The 25,470-nt window shown below is 45.6% G+C and overlaps 1 protein-coding gene across 4 annotated transcripts in view; it reads right to left on the bottom strand.

The window, feature by feature from the left end:
- The window catches only part of HDAC4 (histone deacetylase 4), a 450,554-nt gene that overhangs the window by 262,637 nt on the left and 162,447 nt on the right, over window positions 1-25,470 (bottom strand). For 3 of the 4 annotated variants that reach the window (XM_030579819.1, XM_030579818.1, XM_030579820.1), the window contains one exon: window positions 14,479-14,550. In XM_030579819.1, the coding sequence (XP_030435679.1) occupies window positions 14,479-14,550 (72 nt within the window). Of the gene's footprint in view, window positions 1-4,027; window positions 4,062-14,478; window positions 14,551-25,470 lie in introns of those variants that run through there. The other variant, XM_030579821.1, reaches the window with a different exon arrangement.

Raw genomic sequence — 25,470 nt, 5'->3', positions numbered from 1 at the left:
TTGACCCAACACAGTCTGGGAACCCCATGCACGCAAAGCCATCAGTAATTTCCTCAGCACTACCAAACTTTATAACTCAGTGCACAATACCTCTTCTATGACATCACACACCTGCATGACAATGGCCCTCAACAGGTCAAATTGCTTGTCTACAGACTAGCAGTATTCAGGGTTGACGAGCTTCCAGATAGCAATGGCGACCACTTCTCAACAGGCAAGGGGCATAGCATGTTGGTACGCTGCCGCTGCAGCTCCAAACTAGTTCAGCACATCTCAAAAAGAGGCTGCTCTCCCCATCCTGAAATTCTCTCGCCACTGATAGTCATCCAAACGCTGCAGAACAATCTTTTCCCACCAAACCACGCTGGTTTCCTAAGCCTAGAAATGGCACTTCACAGTATGAGGTTGCTCCAGAAACCACTCATGTCTTATCAGTTGCTTGGTGTCCTCCTCCTCTTTCTCATTCTGCTTTCTCTGACTCTGAAGCTCTTCAAGCTGCTGTCACATCACCTGGTCCATGATGCAGCAGGTGGACTCCTAGGAAAGCAGAATTCCTTCAGCTTTGAGCAATGAAATACAGCTCAAGCAGCCTCTGGGTATTCGTGGTTACCAGCATAGCGGCAACAGCTTTGCTGGGTCCTCTGCTGGCTGGCAGCATTCAGAAACGGTGCTGGCTAACCCAAAAGGGAAGGATGGGGTAGAGATATGATTTTTTTTTTTTTTTAATTTTAACATGCCTGGTTCCCACTGTGTATCCCACAATGCACAGAGAAAAATCCCAGGGTGAGCACTGCTCAGCAGAAAAGAAAAAGGACCATGGGATATATTCAGATAATACTACACACTTAGTACATAGCAAGGTGGCACCACATGGACACAATATGTTTTAAAGGCAGGTACAGGCATCCTTTGTGCATGCTATTAGTGCATCTTGTGTACTACATGCTACCTGACATCAAAAAGCTGCAGTTTAAGCCTTCTATGTACAGAAGCCCCCAGAACTGTATTCCACATCACTTTGGCATGTATTGTATAGAGAGGGGTAGGCAACCTATGGCACGCATGCTGAAAGGCTGCACGCGAGCTGATTTTCAGTGGCACTCACACTGCCCGGGTCCTGGCCACTGGTCCAGGAGGCTCTGCATTTTAATTTAATTTTAAATGAAGCTTCTTAAACATTTTAAAACCCTTATTTACTTTACATACAACAATAGTTTAGTTATATACCATAGACTTATAAAAAGAGACCTTCTAAAAATGTTAAAATGTATTACTGGCCCACAAAACCTTAAATTAGAGTGAATACATGAAGACTCGGCACAGCACTTCTGAAAGGCTGCCGACTCCTGGTATAGATCTAGATACGCATTTACTTTACAATTGGCCAAAAATGTTCAAAGTTTTAAAATGTGCTGTTCTGAATTTGCTGAACTTCTGTGGAATTGCAGGAATTTTGCAAAATGCTTTTGCAGAAACTTGAGTGAAAGGTCACAGAATATTTCCAAGTTTGATGGTGACACAAGTTGTATGATATTAGTTCTTGCTTTCTGATTGTCTAAGCTCATTCCACATGGTCAAAAGAGTTAACAAAAACCATTCTATTTCTCACACCAATAGGATGCAAGTATGCTTCCTTCTGAAACATTAAATTAGTATTGTGTTTAAAAAAAAGTCCAAGTCTCGTTCTGATGGAAAAAAATATAAAATGTGAATCAATCACATTATGTAGGCACCATCTGTGTGCAATCCTTCCTGAGTCCTTATGGTCCACCTTACTTGTAATTTCCAAAGCAAAATAAATATGTTATCAAATAGTCTGAAAGTAACAGTTTCCTGGAATACATACAACAGGACTGCAGCACAAAGTTTGTCATGATAATTTCCCCATACAGGTCAAACGTCAAAACTATTTTGGACAGAAAATGAAGTTGTTCTCATTGGCTTTTTCTAATAAAGTTATTCAAAGAAAGGTTTGCAGCACACACACACACACAGACACAATCTGTAAATAGCCGAGTTCCAAATGCTCTTCATATTCTCAGTGTCGGGTGAGACTCAAAATTATCACTGAAGGTTCAAAGTCCCAAAGAAGTCTGCTGCTCTAGCTCCTGGCACCTCCTGTCTATCCTTGATATATGCTGGCAACTCAGGACATTGAAAAAGATCCATTAATGGTACCATCATAACTTGATGATCTTTGAACATGACAGGAATGCAGCCAGGATAAAAATGAGGTTTGTCCTAAAACATGTGGCCCGCAGTTGCCATGAAGAACAGTGGTAGAGTAGCTGCTACAATTACTGCTGAGTACAGATAAAGTTTAGCCTTCTCTCAGAATTTTGTTAGAAGTTTCTATGCAAAACTGGCTTATGAAATTTACTGGATAGAACTGCTGTGGTCATGAGCTTCTTCCCAGTTTTTAAAATACCTCTCTAGCAAAGTGACATTAAATTGTAAGTACATTCTGTGTGATATTCCAAATATGTAAATTAGATGTAATTTCATATTCCAAATATGTAAACAAAAACTTAGGACTATTCTATAATGAAGTATTTCTAATCAAACATGAATGATTCATCCAATATGAAATAGTTGACAAATGGCAAATAGAGGGAGAAACGAGCAACAAAAGGAGTAGCTTAGGTCAAAAGGTATTAAGGTTAAGCAAAATGAAAGGATATTTAATTACAGAATGTTCCAAGTAAGAACATAGGAGCCTTTGGTTTAAGGTTGACCTTAAATTACCATCCCACGGACAAGCAGGGGACCAGCACCAGCCACAAGCTTCTTTCAAGAGTTGGCTGTGGCATGAGTCTGCTCAAGTACAGTGCACTACAGTGTACTCAAACAGAAAATTATCCAGTTCCCAACAGCATTTAGCATGGAGTTGACAAATTTCTGGGGCTGCTGGGAGGTAGGTTGCAGCAAACTTCATTCTACCACCTCATTACTCTTCCTGGGCCAAACCTCCTACCAACTTCTGCTGTGTCATCCTCCTCCCTTCCCAACAGGACAAAAAGCAACAGAGGAAGACAGAGGCTGGGGTTGGGCAGGGAACCCATAGCTGCTCCATGATGAAGAGCCAGCTGGTTTGTCACAACAGGTAGGGAAAAAGAGAGGAGATATTCGCTCAGGGACTTTCAAAAGTCTGCAGAGCAAGCAAGGAAAAGGAGGAAATTGTAGGAGGCGGCGGCGGAAGTGGCTTATGTTTCCACTCAGATCTCAGTATCTTCATCAAATCAGGTGCTATCTCTCATCTCCAAAGCCCTTCACATTAAAAGTCAAAACACTCGATGGTTCAAACTGAAAGTGTTCCTACATTTAATCAGGTTATCCAATGAAAAGCTATGTTACCATACTTGTTTGCAGGGCATTGGAGCGGAGCTGGAGCACGGAGCAGCTCTGGAGCAGTGGAGCTGCAGGTTTTTGCCTGGAGCTGGAGTGGAGCCGGAGCACAGCTCCAAAGTCCTGCTTGTTTGGGTTGGACCTTGCACCTTCCAGCCCAAGAGTCCGAGGAGGGGAGGAGAGTGTTAAAGTCGTTCATCAAGGCCACAGCTCAAAACAGGTAACTCTTCAGAGCAATAGATGGGAACTGCTGCAATGTGTTAGAAGTGTCTTCAGGTAAGTCATTAAACTAGGGATCCCTTTCCCATTAACATCAAACACTCAAAGAAGTGGTACTCAAGCTTCAAAACTTGTAAAATACAATTGTAATGGAACATCCCACCCTGTGCAAAGTTAGCACAAAATCAAGATGTTGACAACAAAATTAATGAAGGAATCAAAGAACATGAGAAGAAGAAATTGTTCAATTGCCTCTAACATCAATGCTAGGAACCTGAGTAACAACCAAGAAAGAGCAGAATTGCTCATTAATAAGCATAAATTTGATCTACTTGCTATCATCAAAATCTGCTGGGATAATTCACACAAACAATGTTAAAGTCAATGGTTATGACCTACTTAAGAAGGATCCAGTGGGCAAAAGGGAAGGGGGACTGTCAAAATATATCAAAAATGGAATTACCTGTTTCCGAGTCACTGATAATTCAGAAGAAAATGATCTTGAATACTTATGGATCAACGGCCTAACAGATAAAGTACAAGATGAGGTATTAGCTCGTGTCTGCTACAGACCACCAAATCACACTAGGGAACATGACGACTTTCTTCTTTTGCTCCTACCTATAATTGGTAGGGAAAATAACGGACTATGGGAGACTTAAATGTGAGTGACATATGCTAGAGGTTTCATGTTACCAGTACTAAAATATTCTTGGAATTTCTAAACATTATAGATAACTTCCTAACTCAAAAAGTGTGGCAGCCAACACAGGGGAATTCTTCATAAGACCTTGTGCTAACAGGTAATGAGGAACTGATCACAGAAGATAGCTTAGGTACAAACTGATCGTCACTTGATTTATAATGTGCAAGCAAAATAAAGTCTAGACCAGTAAAGAAAAAATACACATACTTGCACACACAGCTTTAACAGGTCCAATTTCACAAAGGGAAAACAATTATAAGTCAAATCAGATGGGAAGAAGTATTTAATCAGAAAAAATGTAGCTGGCAATTGGAAATCATTTAAGAATGCATTACTAGATGCCCCAGAAGCCACAATCCACAGTTAAGGAAGAAGGCTGAGCTGGTGAAAAATCGACATAGTTTAGAGGGGAAGGGAAGGTAGCTAGAAAATAATTTATATTGTATATATTAAAAAATGGAAAAAAGATGAAGTTGATAGTAATAAATATAAATCAGAATTTAAGAAAACTGATAAAAGAAACCAACAGACACAAGGATAAATATACGGCCAACCAAGTTAGGGAGATATTTTTATAGAGAGAGAGAACAAAAAGAATCTGGACAATGATATCAGTTCTTTAGTAGATGGAATTGGTAGAATTATCAGTATGACTGCAGAGAAGGCAGAAGTATTCAAAAAATATTTCTGTTCTGGATATGGGGAAAAATCAAATGATATAGTCTCATGCTGATAACACTCTTTCCATTCCACTAGTATCTCTGCAGGATGTTAAACAGAAGCTACTAAAGTTAGGTATTTTAAAAATTAGCAGGTTCAAATAACTTGCATCCAAGTTTTGAAAGAGGAGATCGCTGGACCATTAATGCTGATTCTCAGTAAATGTTGGAACACGTCTTCCAGAAGATGGGAAGAAAGCTCATGTACCAATTTTTAAAAAAGGGTAAACAGGATGACCCAGATAGTTGCAGGCCTGTCAGCCTGACATTGCTCCCAGGCAAGATAATGAAACACCCGATAAAGGATTTGATTAATAAAGGAGGAGAATATAATTAATGCAAATCAACATGTGTTTATGGATAATAAAACCTTTCTAACTTGATATTTTTCTGATATTACACATTTGCTTGATAAAGGTAATAGCGTCGATGTAATATACTTAGACTTCAGTAAGGTATTGGACTTGGTACTCCCACAACATTTTGATTAAAAATTACAAAGATATCAAATTAACATTACACATATTAATAGGTTAAAATCTAGCTATACAATAGATCTCAAAATGTAATTGTGAACAAGGAAACATCATCAAGTAGCTTTGTTTCCAGTGGGGTCCCAAAGGGATCAACTCTTGACCCTACTCTAGATAACATTTTTATCACTGACCTGGAAGAAAATAAAAATCACTGAAAGTTTGCATGTGACACAAATACTGCAGGAATGGTAAATAATGAAGCAGATAGATCATTCATTGTGATCACTCTGGATCACTTTGTATATCAGATGTAAGTGAACAATATGCATTTGAATATGGCTAACTGTAAATGTACATATCCAGAAACAAAAAATGTAGGCCACACTTATAGGATGGGAGACAGTATCCTGGGAAGTAGTGACTTTGAAAATGTTTTGAGGTCACAGGGGATAATCTGCTGAACATGAGCTCCCAGGGTGACGCTGTGGCCAGAAGAGCTAGTGCAATCTTGGAATTCATGAACAAGGGAATCTTGAGTAAGAGTTGAGCAGTTGTTTTACCTCTCTTTTGTATTTGTGCAACTACCACTGGAATACTGCACCCAGTTCTGGTGTCCACAATTCAAGAAGAATGTTAATAAAGTGGAGAGTGTTCAGAGAAGAGCCACGAGAATTAGTACAGGATTAGTAAACATGCCTTATATAGTGAGACTCAGAGCTCCATCTACTTAGTTTAATAAAGAGAAGGCTGATTACAGTCTATTAAGTTCTGTGTGGGGAACAAATATTTAATAATGAGATCTTCAGTCTAGCAGAGAAAGGTCTAACAGGATCCAATGGCTGGAAGCTGAAGATGGACAAATTCAGACTGGAAAGAAGGTGTAAATTTTTGTCAGTGAGAGCAATTAGCCATTTGAACTATTTACAAAGGGTCATGGTAGATTCTCCATCACTGATGACGCTTAAAATCAGTTCTGGATATTCTTCTAACAAATCTGCTCTAGAAATCATTTTGGGGAAGTTCTACGGTCTGTGTTATAAAGGAGTTCAGATTAGATGATCACAGTAGTCCCTTCCGGCCTTGGAATCTATGAAAGACTGCATCAAGAGGTCATGTCATATTGCAACTGGAAGAACAACATCTGTTTAATGCCTAGGTACTGAGAATGAAGAGGGGTTCACGCCTCCTTCTCCCCCCACCCCCTCAACTATTACATGGGGATATTGTTCCTCCCTTCTCAACCTTCTATCTACCCTCTTGCTGGTCTGGGGCTTTTCTTCTCTTCCTTGCTTTGTTTCTCTATTTCTCAGGTCTGTGAAGAGGGGAAAGGAGTATTGAGAGGCAGGTTCAGTGTGTCAGACGGGGTGGCTGACAGATTGATCTGATCTTGGATTCAAATGCCTTGCCCTGAAAAGCTATGTAGATGATACACCCTGTGGTCCTGTTCAATATGTCCTCTCTCATTAAAAAGTTTCCTACGCCCAAAGCTGTATGCTCCTGCTGAGCATGTAACAGTTGCATTGCTTATGGAGTCACTGGACTACACAGATCCAATTAATTATGCCAAAAGCACTTCAAGGATTCCTGAAGTATGAAGTACCATCACAAAAATCCTTTCTGGATCAAGCCAAATCTTTTTGTGGAAAAATATACTGTGAATAAAATAAATTTTTCCAACTTGAGGCTAACTCTGTGGACTATCAAAAGCAGCAGATACTTTCCTGTCATGTGTTGTGAAATTTTTTTGCTAAGGAGGAGTTTTGGTCAGTATCACTAGCATAAAATCCCATGTTGAATAAAACTACTGAACTTTTTAGCTGTATTCATTCTTTAGAAACGATTAAGGCAATTCCTGAACTGTACGGTGGAACTGACAGCCAGAACCTAGGAAATTTTAAAGTTTGATCATGGTCTCCCACTCCATTCTAAAGCTGTAAATCCTGCTTGACAAAACTGAAGTTACAAATGGAGGAATTTTCATTGCTATCTAGCAGACACAGAAATGGGCCTCTCAAAGGTACTGATAAATCCAAACGGTCTTACAAACACTGGGTTCTGAATCATCTCCAGTGAAAAGCAGAACGATGGAACATATGTTAATCATGTGTATCCAAACAGTACTGTCCTGGCATGAAAGAAATCAGAGCCCGCTTCCTCTGACTGCCATTTTCTCCAGCAGGGTTATAGATCCAGGCAAAATAAAGAGGTTACAATTATAGAGAGAGAAAGTTGGAGGAAATGAACAAAGTAACTTACAGGTCACATCTGAAACCTGAAGAATTCCCTACTGAAAAATTCTTAAGTCCAGGATCAAGTCCCCATGAAATATTAATCACTTATTTTTCACTCATGGCACAATAATGTCATTTTTAGAAAGCCTAGAGGCAATGAGAACCAATTACTGATTAAAGATATGAACAAAAATTTAAAGAATCATTTGCATTTTAATTTTTCTTCTTCCCCTATAAGATCTGAAAGTTCAGTGTAAATACTGTCTTGAATTCAAAGGCCCTCTTCTAACACTGCTTTGCAGATACATAAATGCAAATTCACATGTTTTAGGTTTTTAGGACAGAGAGGCAGGTGCGCAAGTCACTTCTGTGCCCAAACAAGACTACAGTAGATCAACATTGGGAATTTTAATAACTTGAATAGGGTCGGAGAGAGATAAATAAGCAACTGGAGCCTTGTAGTAAAAGGAGCAGAGAGGGAGAAATAGCTGAGGATGTGTATTATTCATCCTATGTGAATTGTGCAAAGGGTTAAAAATAATACTTCACATTTAAATGCTGCTTGACATTTTCAAAGAGGCGAGCAAATATTCATGAATTAACCCTACAACACCTGTGAAATAGGTACCATATATACTCGTTCATAAGCCGGTTCATTTATAAACCAATCCCCCCGCCCAAGATGGATAAGTAAAAATGGAAATTTTTTATAATGGTTCATAAGCCAACCCTATAATTTAGGGATCAGCAATCTTTGGCCCCCAGGCCATCAGGATAAGGTGCTGGCAGGCCAAGATGATTTGTTTACCTTGAGCATCTGCAGGCACGGAGATAAACCTAAGTAAACAAAGTGTCCCGGTACACCAGCTCCTTACCCTGATGGGCCAGGACAGCAACTGGTGGGGAAATTTTTTCTTTTTGGGGGGTGGGGTGGGGAGAGAAGCTGGGACTCAGGGGAGTAACCCCTGTGACCACCCTCCACAAGACCCCACCCCTAGCCCGGGACTCCCACACTCTCCTCATCCCATCCCTTCCCACCTTATCTGGGGAGGGCCAGGGGAGGAGGTCTCTGACCTGGCTGGAGCTGCTTCAGCAGGCCAAGCGGTACAGCCACAGCGTTCTCCAGCGGGCCGGGCAGCACGGCCACAGCCTGCTTTAGGGGTCGGACCGAGCGACACGGCTGCAGCCTGCCAGGCCCAGAGCTGCAGCTGCTTTGGAGGCGGAGGGGAGGAGCAGCGTGGCCAGAAGTGGAGAGACTCTGGCCCCACCTCTTCGCATCTGGCTCTGCTGCCTCTCTTTGCTTCCTCTGTTGGGGGGAGGGGCTGTGTCCCACCTCTCCCTCACTACACCCATTCATAAGCCGACCCTCTTCTCTGATGCTTCCCTTTTTTACTAAAAAAAATTCAGCTTATGAACAAGTGTCATTTCCATTCTTATATATGAGGAAATGGACACAGAAAGATTACATGACACATCCAAGGACAAACATCAAGCCAGTGGGGGGAAAAAAGCTTAGAACTTAGGAGCTCCCAGTTCTCAGCTCTGTCCTTATTCCACAAGACTAGGCTGCCTGAAGATTAGATACATGAAGATCAGAATGGGGTTTGACGAGATTTGAATCCAGAAAGGGTACTAGAAAATAAATATATAGGACAATTTCTGGATTCAAACCTCCTCAGACCCTCTAGCGTAGGACGGAGTTATCTTCAGGCTGACATAATTAAATAATTAATTTGCTTGTAGATGGAAACTGTAATGAAACTTTGGCTGTCCTACCCTGCCATTTTTCTGTCTTATGCAATATCATCTAAAAATGCCACCCCTATGTGATTTAATAAACATATCAAACCTAGAGACACAAAAACCATCATAGAGGCATAGGCCGATTATACAGTTATCACTAGATAACAGTATAGTCATTAATGTTAACAAGTAGACTTGTTTAACTGGGTTACCACATGGATGCCAACAGATGTGCCGTTTTACAGTAACTTGGCAGTTAGCCTGTGTTACCACTATAGGTTCAGTCTCCATGAAGGATATGCCATGTAGTATAAAAAGTATAGTAAAACACTAAGCTTGCTCAGCTTGAGAAATCTTCTGGAGTGTTAATAATCCCGTTGGCTATCTGTTTTAATGGTCTCCTTTCTTGAACAAAACCAAGTAGCTCTGAGTATCCAAGAATTCTAAGTGACCTGTCTGAAATCTGAACCGGGTTCAGAAAACCACAGTGAACTGAACAAACCTCTCCATTTTCTTCAAAAGCTTTTGGAATAGAGGACCTAGAGGCAGTGATCTGATAGCTGGAAAGTCTCAATGCGCTGAAAAGGCACCCCCGTTCCTTTTGGATGTCTAAACCAACAAACAAACTTCTGTCCATGCTTGACAAACTGCTCTATTACAGAGTCCATCTCCTTGTGATGGCCAACGTCTAACAGCTGGAGCTTTTTAAAAAAGAATTTGTGAAAGGGAGACTGGCTAATTAGGTCCAAGAAGAGGATGAAGCAAGGAGCTGAAATTTCATGCACCCTATTGCTATAGCACAAGGGTTCTCAAACAGGGGGTCGTGAGATTATTATGTGGGGGGTCGCAAGCTGTCAGGTCCACCCCAAATCCTGCTTTGCCTCCAGCATTTATAATGGTGTTAAATATATTAAAAAGTGTTTTTAATTTATAAAAGGGGTCACATTCCGAGACTTGCTATATGAAAGGGGTCACCAGTACAAAAGTTTAAGAATCACTGCTACAGCACTTTTCTTTTGCTGAACTACTATTAAAAGGCATTACACTGCAGTCTCAGAGTCTGAGAAAACGTCCACAGTAATACGTTGACAAATTTTGACTACATAGGCTATTAAGACAGCAGTAGAATCTTTCTCCTCCCCCTTTTGCTTACTACCAATCCCTAGCACTTTGAGGGGATTACTCTGTATCTTGGGCAGCAACAGGCTTTGTTGAGCCTACTGAAAATGTTGATACCTCCCATCTCTAGTCTGCTACAGACACTACAACCACCAAGATTCTCCATCAAACCAGTGAGTGGTGGTGGTGAAGGTTGCTATTGCTGATGTAATCATCTTAATACACCTTTTCAACTCTGACATCCACATTACAGAGTAAATAGCATCTGTTAGCTATGCTTAAGTGCTGCTCTAAATATCTACTTTATAATGGATAGGAGGGATAGCTCAGTGGTTTGAGCACTGGCCTCCTAAACCCAGGGTTGTGAGTTCAATCCTTGAGGGGGCCATTTAGGGATCTGGGACAAAATCAGTACTTGGTCCTGCTAGTAAAGGTGGGGGCTGGACTCTAGGACCTTTCAGGGTCCCTTCCAGTTCTATGAGATGATAATAATATATGGAGATATTCCTATCTCCCTCATTAACCAGTTCTTTTACAGTGGTTGGTATGACATGTCAAAGCAATTGCTTTGTTCCTTGAATGCCATCTATCTATAAACACCACAGCCGAAACATTGTTAAAGGAATGTGTTCATACTTTCCTGGAACAAAGTCACTCAGTAAATACGCTACAAGGACACAGCCCAGTCACTTTTAAACCCAATAGATCTGTCATGACTTGCATAGAGGATCAGATAGTGCCAATTTGCATAGTTTTGCTACTCAAAGTAAGAACTTTTGAGTTTAAAAGGAACATGTTCCCATGGTGCATTCTAGCATTTTCCTGGCAACTTATATACACCAAGTTGTTTTCATACTTCCAACAGTAGAGAAATTGCTTAAGATTACTTTCAATTGTAGCAAAATGAGCAACAATAAAGTTTACGCTGACAAGAAAACTATTTTACATAAGTGTTTCCACCTTAAGCACCATGAAACATGGTTTTTCAAAAAAAAAAAACATACTCATTCGAGTGCTAAAATGAAAGTACACTTAATGTAGACATTATTGTATTTGATCAAACACGCAATGAGGGCATTCTACAAAACATATTTGATTTAAATCCTGAAGAGGCTTATCTATATATTTTACATAATGCAACAATTCTGATTAAAATGTTGGAGATTTTAGTTTTACAATGAAAACCTTAAAGCAGCTTTCATTCAAGTGGCATAGACAGACATCATTAATACACGTTCACACATTTTAATATATAGGCTAAACTCCTGTGTGTAGAACCTCACGTCCTCACCTCTGATCCGAGTTCATTGAATAAGCAGACTGACATCTAGTGAGCACCTGCGAGCTAAAACAACATGTGAAAAAAGTTATGTGCATTTGATTCCTGCTGCCTGAAAACCTAATCAGTTTGGTCAGAAGACCGTAGAACTGCCTATTAACTTTTCTGAATTCAGCAAATAAAAATACAGGGAAAGACCCATTATATGAAAAAAAAAAATCCCTATTACAAATACAGCATTTCAAGCCACACAGAGCTCTTCTTCAGGTCTGGGAAAGGTACACTCCCAGCATCACAGCAAAATACAAGGTGGAACAGACTGTTCACAATAAGTAGCTGGCACATATTGTAAGGGACCACTAATCCCCTCTTTTGTTCAATGACTGCAGAGATGTTAACAGGCCATTCTACCTTGAATAGTCCCTTAAATATTTATCCTAAGCAATCTGTTCCACCTTGCATTTTGCTATGATGCTGGGACCTGAAGAAGAGCTCTGTGTGGCTTGAAAGCTTGTCTCACTCACCAACAGAACTTGGTCCAATAAAAGATTATCCTCACCCACTCAGTCTCTCTTAGTCATTTTCACTCCTTTATGACACTGCAGATCACAAAGGCCAGAATGAAGCATTCAAGACATAGGGACAAGGCATTCTCAGTTGAGGGGATCTGGCTGTGGAATGAATCTTCAAAGGAGAATAGAGAAATCCAGAGTCCAGTCACCTTTGGGAATGACAAAACATTCCCCTTCAATAAAGCTTTTCCATCATTACCAGTATGACACTAACAGCATCTACCCACTATGTCTTCCCTTCTCAAAGTTATTTTAAGCAAAGCTTTTTATAACCCAAAATGGAAGAACCAAAGACAACTCCATTAAGTGCACTAGGGAAACTTACTATCACCAATAACAACGAAGAGTCCTGTGGCACCTCAGAGATTAACAAATTTATTTGGGCATAAACTTTTGTGGGTTTTAGCCCACAAAAGCTTATGCCCAAATAAATGTGTTAATCTCTAAGGCGCCAAAAGGACTCCTCATTGGTTTTGCTAATACAGACTTACACGATAATTGGTGTGAAAGGCACACAGATGGTATGGTGATGGGTGACAGTACACAAATCTAAAGGTAAACAAATAGATACAACTAGACAGTGCCCTTGGAGACCAATAACCTCTACATCCAAAACCATGTAATGATTTCACTTAAATATGCTTGTCCATAAAAAAACATGCTAACCTATTTCTTATGCCCTCCTTGCTGAAACATGTCAACCATGGAACAAAGCTCCCTTCTGTCTTTCATATAGTAACACAATGTTTTACAAGGAGAGGTTGGTTTTTCTGCAAAATCTCTTCCCTGATATTAAGAAACCCAAGAGCATCCTTGGGTGCTTAAGAGCAGGCCAGGTTATAGGAAAACATGAACTTGTAACCTCAGACAATGGCCAGGATCCATGTATCACAGGTGACTGGGGGTCATCAGAGACACAAAACCTCCAGTCTGCCTCAAACAGAGAGGGCCTGCACATTACTGGTAATTGCAGGCAGGCTTAATACTATGGAATATTTTAAAAACCCTTGCGATTTTGGTGCCTGGTAGAAAATGGATTAAAAGCCTTCAGAGAGACTTTGCCATCCCTCCCATGAAGAAAGGACCTGAGGGAGGAAGGAACAGGCCAAAGTGAATCCAGGATGACCTTTTTTCTATAGCCCTCTGCTCCACAACTGATCGTCAAGCTCTCAGCATTTCTATGCCTGTGGCCCAGCAGACAAGCAACAATACCATCCATGTTGAAGACTGCTTTCGCTTGATGTGCAAATCGGATCTTGTCCCTCAGAGGAGCTTTTAAAATTCCTGGTATTTCTATTGGGGAAAAAGTCAACCAAGTTTGAGATCTCTATCCATATCGCCACATGACCCTTGACCATGAAGATCTGCTACTCCAGTTTAAAGATAGCAGCTGTGATTTGGAGATCCTTTTACTCAGTACCCAACGATGTCACTGATCAAAATTCTAAGAGCTGTGGGAATTCTGCACATTGAAAAAAATCAAGACCCATGAGTGAGAATTCTCCCAAGTGGTACCTTTAGAAAGAATTATGTTTAATTAGTTCTGCCACCCCTAAGCAATCATGCTAGTCTGTACCTCTCTGTCAGTCCTCTCTGATACACCCTGGCACAAGAAGACACTCTACTCCTCACTCTTTCTCCCCAGCTCCTAAGGAGCAGCAACTCAGAGGCCACTTCACTTTGTAATTCCCTCCAGCCTGTGAGAAGCCTAGTAATTCAGGAGTTACTCCGCTCTTGGTCCCTCCTCACTTTCTGCGAACAACTTTGTAGCTCCAGTCACTCTACTTTCTCCCAACCCCTCTAATAAAAAAACCCAGGAAAACGTGGACTGTTCTGCTCCTTTCCTCTCACTTCTCCTTCAGAAGAGCCAGCAGCTCCCCAAATCACACTCACCAGGTCAACATTTTCACTCACCGTGGAAAAGTGAATTTTTATAAATCCTAGTAGACATCATTCAATAAATTTACAGCTGTAATCTGCTAACCCCTTTACAATAGAAAAATAAGACAATACTCTACATGCCTTTCTTCCTGGAATAAACACTCGACAGAAATGTATTTTCTCCTTACCAGAACTGGGCATATGGTTCACTCTAGGTGGATTTAACAGCTCTACTGGCTGATCTCGACCAGAAAGTCCATCTGGAAAACACAAAAAGGATTTGACATCATCACCTGTTTGCAAAATGTCTAAAATAGTTCAATTAACCAAAGTTACTAACAGATCCAGCACTAGGGGTATGCAGACTAAGCAACTGCTTAGGACCCCAAGCAGCTCAAGGGTCGGGGGTTGTTAATCATTAGCATGTGTTTGGAAGGGGGCAAAAATATTCCTGCTTAGGGCCCGCAATGGGCTAGCACCACCATCTCTGGTCACTAACTAATTATCAATGCAAAGGAAAAAAAATACCAATATCACAAATCACTTTCAACAAGGATGCTCTAAAGTCAGTATCATAACGATCTCTATATATCAAGCCAGAAAATATGAAACATACTTTAGTCTCTTCTGCTTTGGTTTTTATTTAGTATTTAGTTGTAGTTGTCAGAATTCCGGGAGCCTTACTTGTCAGTCTTGCTACTAAAAAGGTACAGTAAGTAAGTCCTATCACTGAATAAATAAATGGCTATTTATTTTTCTGTTTAACAACAGTATAGTGAAGTTGCTAACAGAAACACAGACCTGGGAGGCACATTCTAAGAACAGCTGTAATATGCTGAAGAGATGGTCAAAAAAACAGTGTGGTGCAGGAGATTAAAATGCACAGATATGCTTCATGCACCTTGTTTTGCTGTGGTTTGGATTTCAGAAAAGGCACTTCAAAAAAAAACAAAAGCAATCCACATTTATTTTGTACAGTATGCAGAGGTCCATCTTGTCAAAGCATTTTTCTATTTTAAAGATTACATCGTCCATACAAAACAAGTTGAGGTAGAATGTCACACCAGACTTCTTGACTTTTGTCCAAAAATGAAAGAGCAAACACTTAAAGTATTTGTTGACCATGCAACTATGGCCCACATCAACTTCCCCCACTTTTTTTTTTTTTGTTAATTCTTCTCCTACATCCTGCTGTCTTCTACCTTCTAAAATCATGTGAATCAAGTTATATACAGTTCTAGAAAAATATCAAAACTGGTACCCTGTCTCTCATAGTCAAATCAAAAGACAGCACTGAGTTTATTATTTACATGTTAATGTTTTTTTCATTACATAAATACTGGCTCATCTTTTCTGCTCATTTTCTCTACTCCAAAAAGTTTGAAGAGAAAATGTAATTAAAAGTCTTATCTGTTGTGTGCATCAGTTGTCTCTTAGGCCATGGCTACAGTAGAGAGTTGCAGCGCTGGTGAGGGGGTTACAGCGCTGCAACTTAGGATGTGGCCACACTTGCAAAGCACGGCCAGCGCTGCAACTCCCTGGTTGCAGCGCTGGCTGTACACCCGGTCGAGCCTCGGGTGTAGGGATTCCACCGCTGGTGATCCAGCGCTGGTCGGCAAGTGTGGACGCCCACCAGCGCTTTTATTGACCTCCGAGGTATAAGGAGGTATCCCAGAATTCCTGTCCACAACAAACCGGAAGAAAGGGAGAGCTCGGAGTTCAGCCAAACTGCTTATTTAAAAAACAAACACAGCTCCTGTTTGCTGAGCGAGCGGAGGCAGGCAGGGGAATTACTCTGGAATGTTCACAGCTCTTTGCTTGAAGAGAGAAACAGCACTCGCACATGGCGGGGGGGAGGGGGAAGTCCGTGTTGAGCAGTTGCTTATCTGGTCTGAAGGGTATTTAAAAGTACGTAATTTGCATTTAGTGAATGAGAGGAGTGGGGGAAGGGAGTTAGAACTTTTAAAATGATTGAAGGTAGGCACTGTGTCTTCCAGTCCTTAGGACTTGCAAGGCAGGGAGCTGAGAACAGTGTCAACTCCAAAAATCCATTCTGTCTGTCTCCTCCATGCTGCCTGTCACATTCCACCCCACCCCCCTCTTTTGAAAAGCACGTTGCAGCCACTTGAATGGTGGGATAGCTGCCCACAATGCACCACTCCCAACAGCGCTGCAAGTGCTGCAAATGTGGCCACACTGCAGCGCTGGTAGCTGTCAGTGTGGCCACACTGCAGCGCTGGCCCTACACAGCTGTACGAACACAGCTGTAACTACCAGCACTGCAAAACTGTAAGTGTAGACATGGCCTTAGTAGCACTTCCGATTTGGTAAAACCTCAGGTACAATGTATCAATAAAATGAGCTGTGTCATGAGCTTTTCTTTTCAAATGGTAGCAAATATTGCCCCTCGAACACATGCCAGTTAAACGGTTTGGATGCTCGTCTTTTATTAAAGGAAATAGAATAGCTAGTAAAATAATGGATGATCCCACAGCTACAGTGGAATGAATATGAGAGACTTATCTATAAGAAGTTGCTGTTTGGCTGAGGACTAGGTTCTGCTGAGGGTTAATCATGACAGCTAATACTAAACTGGAAGAAGGAACTGGAAGAACTGGCTAAACTTATATCAACATTATTAACAGGTGGTGTATAATTATTTGTGAATCAGGCTCACAACTTTGTGGCTTTATTAGAACAAAGGTTACATAGCAAAGAGCCTACTGTCCCATCTGTGCTTAATAAGAGGAGTGCAACTTTTTGTTTGGGATGTGGCACTTGGTACACTTATCTATGCATTTGTCACCTTACCATTAGACTACTGTAATACTATTTAGGGCTACACCTAAAATTATTCAAAAGCAGACCACCCTCCAGAATGCAGTAACTCACGTATTAAGCAAAGCTTTGCACTAGGAATACATGTATTCTGCAAGCTTTCTGTAGGTTTCCAGGTGGCATTCAGGGAACTAGTCTTAATTATTTGGATCTGGGTTACCAGAGTACTACACTGCCATAGCTTTAATCATCAGAAATGTTAAAAGTAATCTCTCTATATACAGAAGAGGGTGCTTGTGGCAGAGGGTTCTCTGTGAGAGCCTCCTGTCTCTGGAAGGACTTCTCCCCACCCCCTTACTCTGCAGGGGTCTAGAGCAGGGGTGGGGAACCTTTTTCCCTATTGGGCCCACTGACCCATAGAAAATATCAGTCACGGGTCACACATAGCCCCACTGGAGAGCGCAGAGGCTCGGAGCTTCCCCTAGGCTTCGGAGTGGAGCCAGAAATGAGAGGTTCAGGGTGCAGGAGGGGGCTCCGGGCTGGGACCAAGGGGTTTGGCGTGCAGGAGTGGGCTCAGAACTTGGGCAGGGGTTTGGTGTCTGGGCTTCGGCCAGGTGCCGCTTACCTCATGTGGCTCCCAATCAGCGGCAGGGCTAAGACAGACCCCCCACTCCACCACCCTGGCTCTATGCCACTCCCGGAAGCGGCCATAATAAGGCCAGGTGGCTCTGCACAATGTGCGCTGTCCTTGCCCACAGGAGCCACCCCTGCAGTTCCCATTGGCCGCGGCTCCAAGCCAATGGGAGCCGTGAGGGCAGCACCTACAGGTGGGGGTAGGCACACACAGACTTGAAGCTTTCTTGATCGCCCCTGCGCTTAGGGGCCGCTGACCAACCAGCCTGGCACCCTAGCTTCCCCCCACAGCAGGGTAAACTGGTGCTTGTGGCTCCAGTCCCATGTGGGGGCGCTGAGGCTCAGGGCTTCCGGCCCATGGCGTGGAGACTTGCCACGGGCTGTATGAAATTAAGCAGGAGGCCAGATCCAGCCCTCAGGCTGGAGGTTCTCCACCCCTGGTCTAGAGTTTCAGCACTGGAGACATGCTGATCTTTAGCAGGGTATTTGGAGAATGGATAGAATTACAATTAGCCACAGTTATTTACTGGCATAAGATAGTTACAGTCTGGGGCTAGCTCAGATTGTAGTTGTATGGATTCTGGCTACTGATTTAAAAATTTAGGATTTTTTATTATTGTGAATGCTCAGTTTTAGAAGGGCTGCCTGATCTTGTGATGGATATTTCTAGTATCTTTTTAGAAATCTAAATAAGAAAAATGCCCAAATAATTGAATTTTCAAAAAGCCACATATCAAAACAATTAAACCTTTTTGTTTACTCTTTTTTTATTCAGCCGCAATAATATGTTCAGCTCAATACAAGAGAATTTGTTTTAAAAACCTCTTCCTTAAAACACTGAAATCTTAAGTGACAAGAGTATACTGTGTAAGCCAGTGTTTTCGTTTTTATAAGCTATGAAAACACTATTTAGCATGGAAGGAAGTGCGTTACTAAGAGAAATCATCATGGAGAGGACAGTAGGTTTGCTACCACTTAGAAGTACATATGTTTGATTCTGAAATATACCTTATTGATATCCAACTCAAAGTTTCAGAAACCAAAAGACGGTTACTCACCTTTGTAACTGTTGTTCTTCGAGATGTGTTGCTCATATCCATTCCAGTTAGGTGTACGCGCCGCGCGTGCACATTCGTCGGAAAACTTTTACCCTAGCAACTCAGTGGGCCGGCAGGTCGCCCCCTAGAGTGGCGCCACCATGGCGCTCCATATATACTCCTGCCGGCCCACCCGCTCCTCAGTTCCTTCTTGCCGGCTACTCCGACAGTGGGGAAGGAGGGCGGGTGTGGAATGGATATGAGCAACACATCTCGAAGAACAACAGTTACAAAGGTGAGTAACCGTCTTTTCTTCTTCGAGTGATTGCTCATATCCATTCCAGTTAGGTGAATCCCAAGCCTTACAAAGGCGGTGGGGTCGGAGTGAAATGTGGCAGAATAAAACTGCTGAGCCAGAGGCTACAGCCTCTCTTGACTGTTGAACCTGGGCATATTGCGAAGCAAAGGTATGGACCGAGGACCAATGGAGCTTCGCGACAGATCTCGTGGGTAGAAACACGAGCCAGCAAGGCGGCAGATGAAGCCTGAGCCCTGGTAGAATGCACGTTGATATGGCTTGGGGAAATATGAGCCAAATCATAACAAGTGGGGATGTCCGCCATCACCCCAGATGAGATCCTCTGAGAGGAGAACAAGCAAGCCCTCCCTTTGGCCCGCTACCGGGACAGAGCTGGGGCACCTTAGGAAATGGTTCTGTCAGCACCATATATAATGCGAGCACTCCACAGATGTCCAAGGAGTGCAACGGTTGTGCCCATTGCGTTGAGCTGTGGGTAACATGAAAGGCCAAAACCACCTTAGGGAGGAAAGCCGGGTGCGGTCATAACTGCACCTTGTCTTTGTGAAACCTAGTGTACGGCGGAACCCCCGTAAGAGCTCTGATCTCAGAGACCATCTGGCCAAGACTAGGTTGAGGTCCCAGGTCGGGGCTGGGCAGCGCACCCGGGGGTGCAAGCGCTCCAAGCCCTTGAGGGACCTCGAACCCATAGAGCGTGAGAACACTGAATGTCCATCTTAGCCTGCTGGAAGGTAGAGATGGCTGCTGAGTGTATCCTCAGCGCTGATACCGCCAGGTCCTGCCGCTGAAGGCCAGAGGCAGGCCAAATAGAGGGGATCGAGACCTCAGCAGGAGCAAGATCGAGCGAATTGCAGCTGTAAAAGAAACGATTCCACCTGGCCCGGTACGTTGACCAGGTGGAAGGCTGCCTGTCACCCCGACTCAGGTACGCAGCAGCCACCGTGGGGTGAAGAGGCTGCAGGTCCGAGTGACGAAGCCTGTCGTTGCCCTGAGTCATGAGGTCTAGGCTGACAGGCCGAGCAACGTGGTATGTCAGTGCTGCCTGGACCATTCAGGAGTGATCATGATGATGCACGCTCTGCCCCTGCGGAGTTTGAGCAGGACCTAATGAACCAGTGGGAACAGTGGGAAGGCATAATGCAGTTGGCCTTTCCACGGCATCAGGAATGCGTCCAAGATCGATTCCGAGGAGAGACCTTGGAAGGAGCAGAACACCTGGCATTTCCTGCTCTCGCGGTGAGCGAACAGGTCTGTGTGAGGAAACATCTCCACTTCCGGAAAGCGGGACGCCTCACATGGGGCAGAGTGATCACTCATAAGGCAGGAAAGACCTGCTGAGGCAAAGAGTTAAGACGTTCCAAACGCCTGGGAGAAAGGACGTCGCCAGCTCCATCGAGTGGGCCATGCAAAAGACCCGGAAATGGATGGCCTCCTGACAAAAAAGGGGGGAGGACTATGTCCCCCCTGAATACTTATGAAGCACCTGGCCGTTGTGTTGGCTGTAAACACCGAGATACAACGGCCTCGCAGCTGCCGCTGGAACCCCTGACATGCCAGGCGGACTACTCTCATTTTTGGGGCATTGATGAGGAATGCCAGCTCCCTAGAAGACCAAAGGCCTTAAGCTCAGAGGTGACCATGAGCACTCGAGCAGAGAGATGAGGCGTCCGCCGTCAGGGGCAGTGAGCCGGACTTGGAGAGGACGGAGGCGGAGCTTGGCGTGTTTGGTTACAAACTTGCGGGCAACCATGGACCCAGGAGACTGAGACAAGAACGCGCTGAGGTCGTTGGGAAAGCCTTCAGACCTCAGATGATTGTTGCCATCGCCTAAAATCGCAGTTGCGATAAGCAGGCTCCGGCTAGGTAGGAGACCAGAATAGCCCCTAGGGAGCCCAACCTCTGCGTGGGGACCAGAGTGGATTGCTCTATAATAAACAGCAGGCCTTGACTTGTGAATAAGACCGTGGCGATGCCCACGCGCTGAGTGGTTTGTGTCTCAGAGTCTCCTCGGATAAGCGAATCGTCCAGATACGGAAAAACGCATATCCGACATCAGCGACGGTAGGCGGCGACTATGGCCGTAAACCGGGAGTATTGACTGTCGGCTATAAAGCGGAGGCATCCCCCGTGCGGAGGGAAGATGGCTTTGCGAAAGTACGCGTCCTTCATATCCAGGGCGGCACAGTAGCTCCCAGGAGGCAAGGATGGAATAATGGTTCCCAGGGATACCATGCAGAACTCCAACCTTATCCTAACCCGGTTGAGTCCGTGCAGGACCAAGAAGGTCTGAGACCTGTGTTCGAGTGGGGGACTAGGGCATAACGGGGGTAAAACCCCTTACCCCTTTCGTCCGCTGAAGGGGGACAGGGCTGGAGCAAATTAAAGGTGGTACCTATGCTCCATCGTGCGCAGGACCCAGCGATCTGAAAGTAACTGGGGCCATGCCAGGAGAAAGCGGGGTCGGGATCCCGTCCTGCGACTGGTACACCGCCCTCAGGTGAACCTTGGAAGGTCCGTCTTTGGTCCCGGTGGTAATTGCGAGGGACCTTGACTTTGGCTCTTTAGGGGTCCTGACGTTCGTCTGCGACCACCTTGGCCCTGCCGTTTGCCAGAGTTCTGCCTCTGGCTAGGCACAGAGTATGGCGGCTGGGGCCAGAAAGGCCTGCGTTTGGTCGCTGGCGTATACATGCTGAGACGCATTAGGACCCTATTGCCCATCAGACTTCGCAGTCTGGGGCTGTCTCTGCCGCGAAGATGCCTTTACCAACAAAGGGTAAATCCCGAATGGCACACCGCAGCTCCGGCCGGAGGTTTAAAATCTGAAGCCATGAAATGCACCTCACGGCGACACTCAAGGCCAGAGTGCTGGCCGCGGAGTCTGCTGCGTCCAACGAGGCCTGGAGGGACGCTCTGGGAACCTTTTTTTTTTTTTTTTCCCCCCCCGTCCTCCAGGACGGCAGCGAACTCCAGGTGGAAGTTTTGAGGGAGAAACTCCTTCACTCAGGTGCTATAATTATCGCAGCTAAGCAAGGCTTGTTGCTTTGCTACCCCGAGCTGCAGGGCCCCTGCAGAGTACACCTGGCGGCCAAGCCTGTTCATTCGCCAAGCCTCTTTCTGCTTCGGGGCTGGCGCCCGCTGACCATCATATCAGGATCGTGGTCCTGAGCATAAAATCTGCGCATATGGGATGACACGGATGCGTGTCCGGACGGCCATGGAGGTACTAAAAGAAGGCACAGGCAGAGTCTCTGACTCACTCGGACCTTGCCCAACTCGGCACCGGGGACCGGCATCGGGAGGCGTATCGGTACCTGGAACGAGATCCAGACCCGCAACCAGAACGGTGTCGGGAGGACGACCGAGATCTCGAGGCTCGGAGAAGGGCTACAGGAGTCAAGGTACCTGCCCCGGAGCCAGGAGTCGGAACGGTGCCGATAGCGGGTCGGCGAACGGGATACCGACTGGTGCAGGGAGTGTGACCAGTACCGAGGAAACAGCACCGGGACTGCCAGTGGTGTCCGGCGTGCCGACAGGACTTGGAGTGTCTGCGGGACCGTGATCATGAACGGTGCCGCTCTGCTGTGCTGACAGGGGACAGTCCCCTGAAGAGACTGTACTACCCGCACCGGCGGTGCCGGGGTCAGGCAGCACTGACTCTGTCATGGCACTGAGAGCCCTCGCCATTGGTAACATCTCCGGCGTGAAGGGAACAGCAGGCTCAACCACAGTGCATCCTGGGGAGATGTCAGGCACCGGATTCGACGGCCCTCGTGGGACCGGGATCCACAGTACCGAGGTCATCAGAGCTTCGGTAGGTGTCGGTGCCGGGCGATCCGAGTTAGATAAGCTGTCTGGCTGCGGTGCCGTCAGCACGGAAGCAGCGGGAGTAATACGCTCAACCACGGCGTGTGCCGGGGAGCCGTCGGGCACCGGATTCGATAGCCCTTGTGGGACTGGAATCGACGGTGCCGATGTTGTCGGTGCCTCCGAGGCGTCGGTGCCGGGCAATCCGACTAGACTAGCCCTCTGGCTGCGGTGCCGTTGACACGGAAGCAGCCGGAGCAGTAGCTCAACCACGGCGCGTGCCGGGGAGCCGTCAGGCACCGGATTCTACGGCCCTTGCGGGACCGGGATCGATGGTGCCGACGTCATCGGTGCCGCAGCAGGTGTCGGTGCCGGGCGATCCGACTTAGACCAGCCCTCTGGCTGCGGTGCCGTTGGCACGGAAGCAGCCGGAGCAGTAGCTCAACCACGGCGCGTGCCGGGGAGCCGTCAGGCACCGGATTCTACGGCCCTTGCGGGACCGGGGATCGACGGTGCCGACGTCATCGGTGCCGCAGCAGGTGTCGGTGCCGGGCGATCCGACGTAGACGAGCTCTCTGGCTGCGGTGCCGTTGGCACGGAAGCAGCAGGAGCAGTAGCTCAACCACGGCGCATGCCGGGGAGCCGCCAGGCACCGGATTCTACGGCCCTTGTGGGACCGGGATCGACGGTGCCGACGTCATCGGTGCCGCAGCAGGTGTCGGTGCCGGGCGATCCGACTTATACGAGCCCTCTGGCTGCGGTGCCGCTGGCACGGAAGCAGCAGGAGCAGTAGCTCAACCACGGCGCGTGCCGGGGAGCCGTCAGGCACCGGATTCTACGGCCCTCGTGGGACCGGGATCGACGGTGTCGACGTCATCGGTGCCGTAGCAGGTGTCGGCGCCAGGCGATCCGACTTAGACGAGCTCTCTGGCTGCGGTGCCGCTGGCACGGAAGCAGCAGGAGCAGTAGCTCAACCACGGCGCGTGCCGGGGAGCCGTCAGGCACCGGATTCTACGGCCCTCGTGGGACCGGGATCGACGGTGCCGACGTCGTCGGTGCCGGGCGAACCATCTTAGACGAGCTCTCTAGCTGCGGTGCAGTTGGCCCAGAAGCAGCAGGAGCAGTAAGCTCTACCACGGCGCGAGCCGGGGAGCTGCCAGGCACCGGATTCAGTGGCCCTGGGGGACTGGAATCGACGGTGCCGAAGTCATCGGTGCCTCTGCAGGTGTCGGTGCCGGGTAACGCAACTTAGGCGAGCTCTCTGGCTGCGATGCAGGTGGCACGGAAGCAGCGGGAGCAGGGGGCTCAACCACGGCGCGTGCCGGGGAGCCGCCAGGCACCAGCAGGAATCGTAGGCTCTCTCGACCTCGGAAGAAGGGAGCGGTGCCGAGTCGACATCGGTGCCGGCGACGGTCGGTGCCGAAAGGCCTTGGTAGTACCGGCGGGGTCCGGTGCCGAGGAGGCGCTTCTGCCCGCCGCTTGAACATCGCTCGGCGCCCAAGGTGGAGGGGTAAGTGAAAGTCCCGCACCTTTTTGTTCTCGGCTTAAAAGCCTTGCAAATGGGGCACTTATCTGTCAAGAGTGATTCCCTGAGGCACTTCAAACAGGAGTCATGTAGATCTCTCTTCGGCCGCGGCTTCTGGCAGGCCGGGCCCCTTTGAAAACCCGGTGAGCCATGCATGGCTCCGGCACTGGGCTCATGGAAGGGGCTACTTCCTGAACCCCGCTAACTAAACTAACCATGTTAGCAAAGAAAACATGTATAACCATACAAATATATATATAAAAGGGTTATAACTGCGTAATTATATACGAGAAAACGAGTAGCTAGGGAAGTGGAGGTCAGCTAAGCCGCGCTCCACTGTTCCAACGACCGACACGGGCGGTAAGAAGGAACTGAGGAGCGGGTGGGCCGGCAGGAGTATATATGGAGCGCCATGGTGGCGCCACTCTAGGGGGCGACCTGCCGGCCCACTGAGTTGCTAGGGTAAAAGTTTTCCGACGAATGTGCACGCGCGGCGCGTACACCTAACTGGAATGGATATGAGCAATCACTCGAAGAAGAATCTAGAGTTCACCAATACTTTTAAACAATTTAAAAAAAATTAAAAATATGACATTTTTTAAATTTCAAAAAATCCTATTTCCTCCCCTAAAACGAAACAAAACAAAAACACACCACAGACATTCTAGTAGTGTACTCCCTGCTGCTTCCCCTTCTCCAGCCCACTCATAGCTCCCAATGTACCAAAGATATCCAGGCCTTGACAGGGGACAGTACAAATATTAACAAATGTGAAGAATAACTGAAGTGATGCTATGATGAGGGAGAAGAGGCTTTTCAATTCACAAGTCCTACAGTATCTAGATAGGAGCCTCATGACAGTATTTTTTTTAAATTGAATTGGCTGAAACCAAATAACTTAGACTATACTTACTTTTCTCGCTGTTCCCATAGAAAGAAAACTGCAGTAAAAAAACGCTAGTACCAGAGACCAGACCACCAATAACACAAATGAAATGAATACGACATATATACAAAATCCTATTCTGTTGATGCTTTATTTCCCTCCATTTTAACGTTAATTGTTGAAATAGATTGTTGGGGA

The sequence above is a fragment of the Gopherus evgoodei genome, chromosome 11 (genome assembly GCF_007399415.2).
Source record: "Gopherus evgoodei ecotype Sinaloan lineage chromosome 11, rGopEvg1_v1.p, whole genome shotgun sequence".
Lineage (NCBI taxonomy): Eukaryota > Metazoa > Chordata > Testudines > Testudinidae > Gopherus > Gopherus evgoodei.
This window is presented reverse-complemented; position numbering and strand designations above follow the sequence as displayed.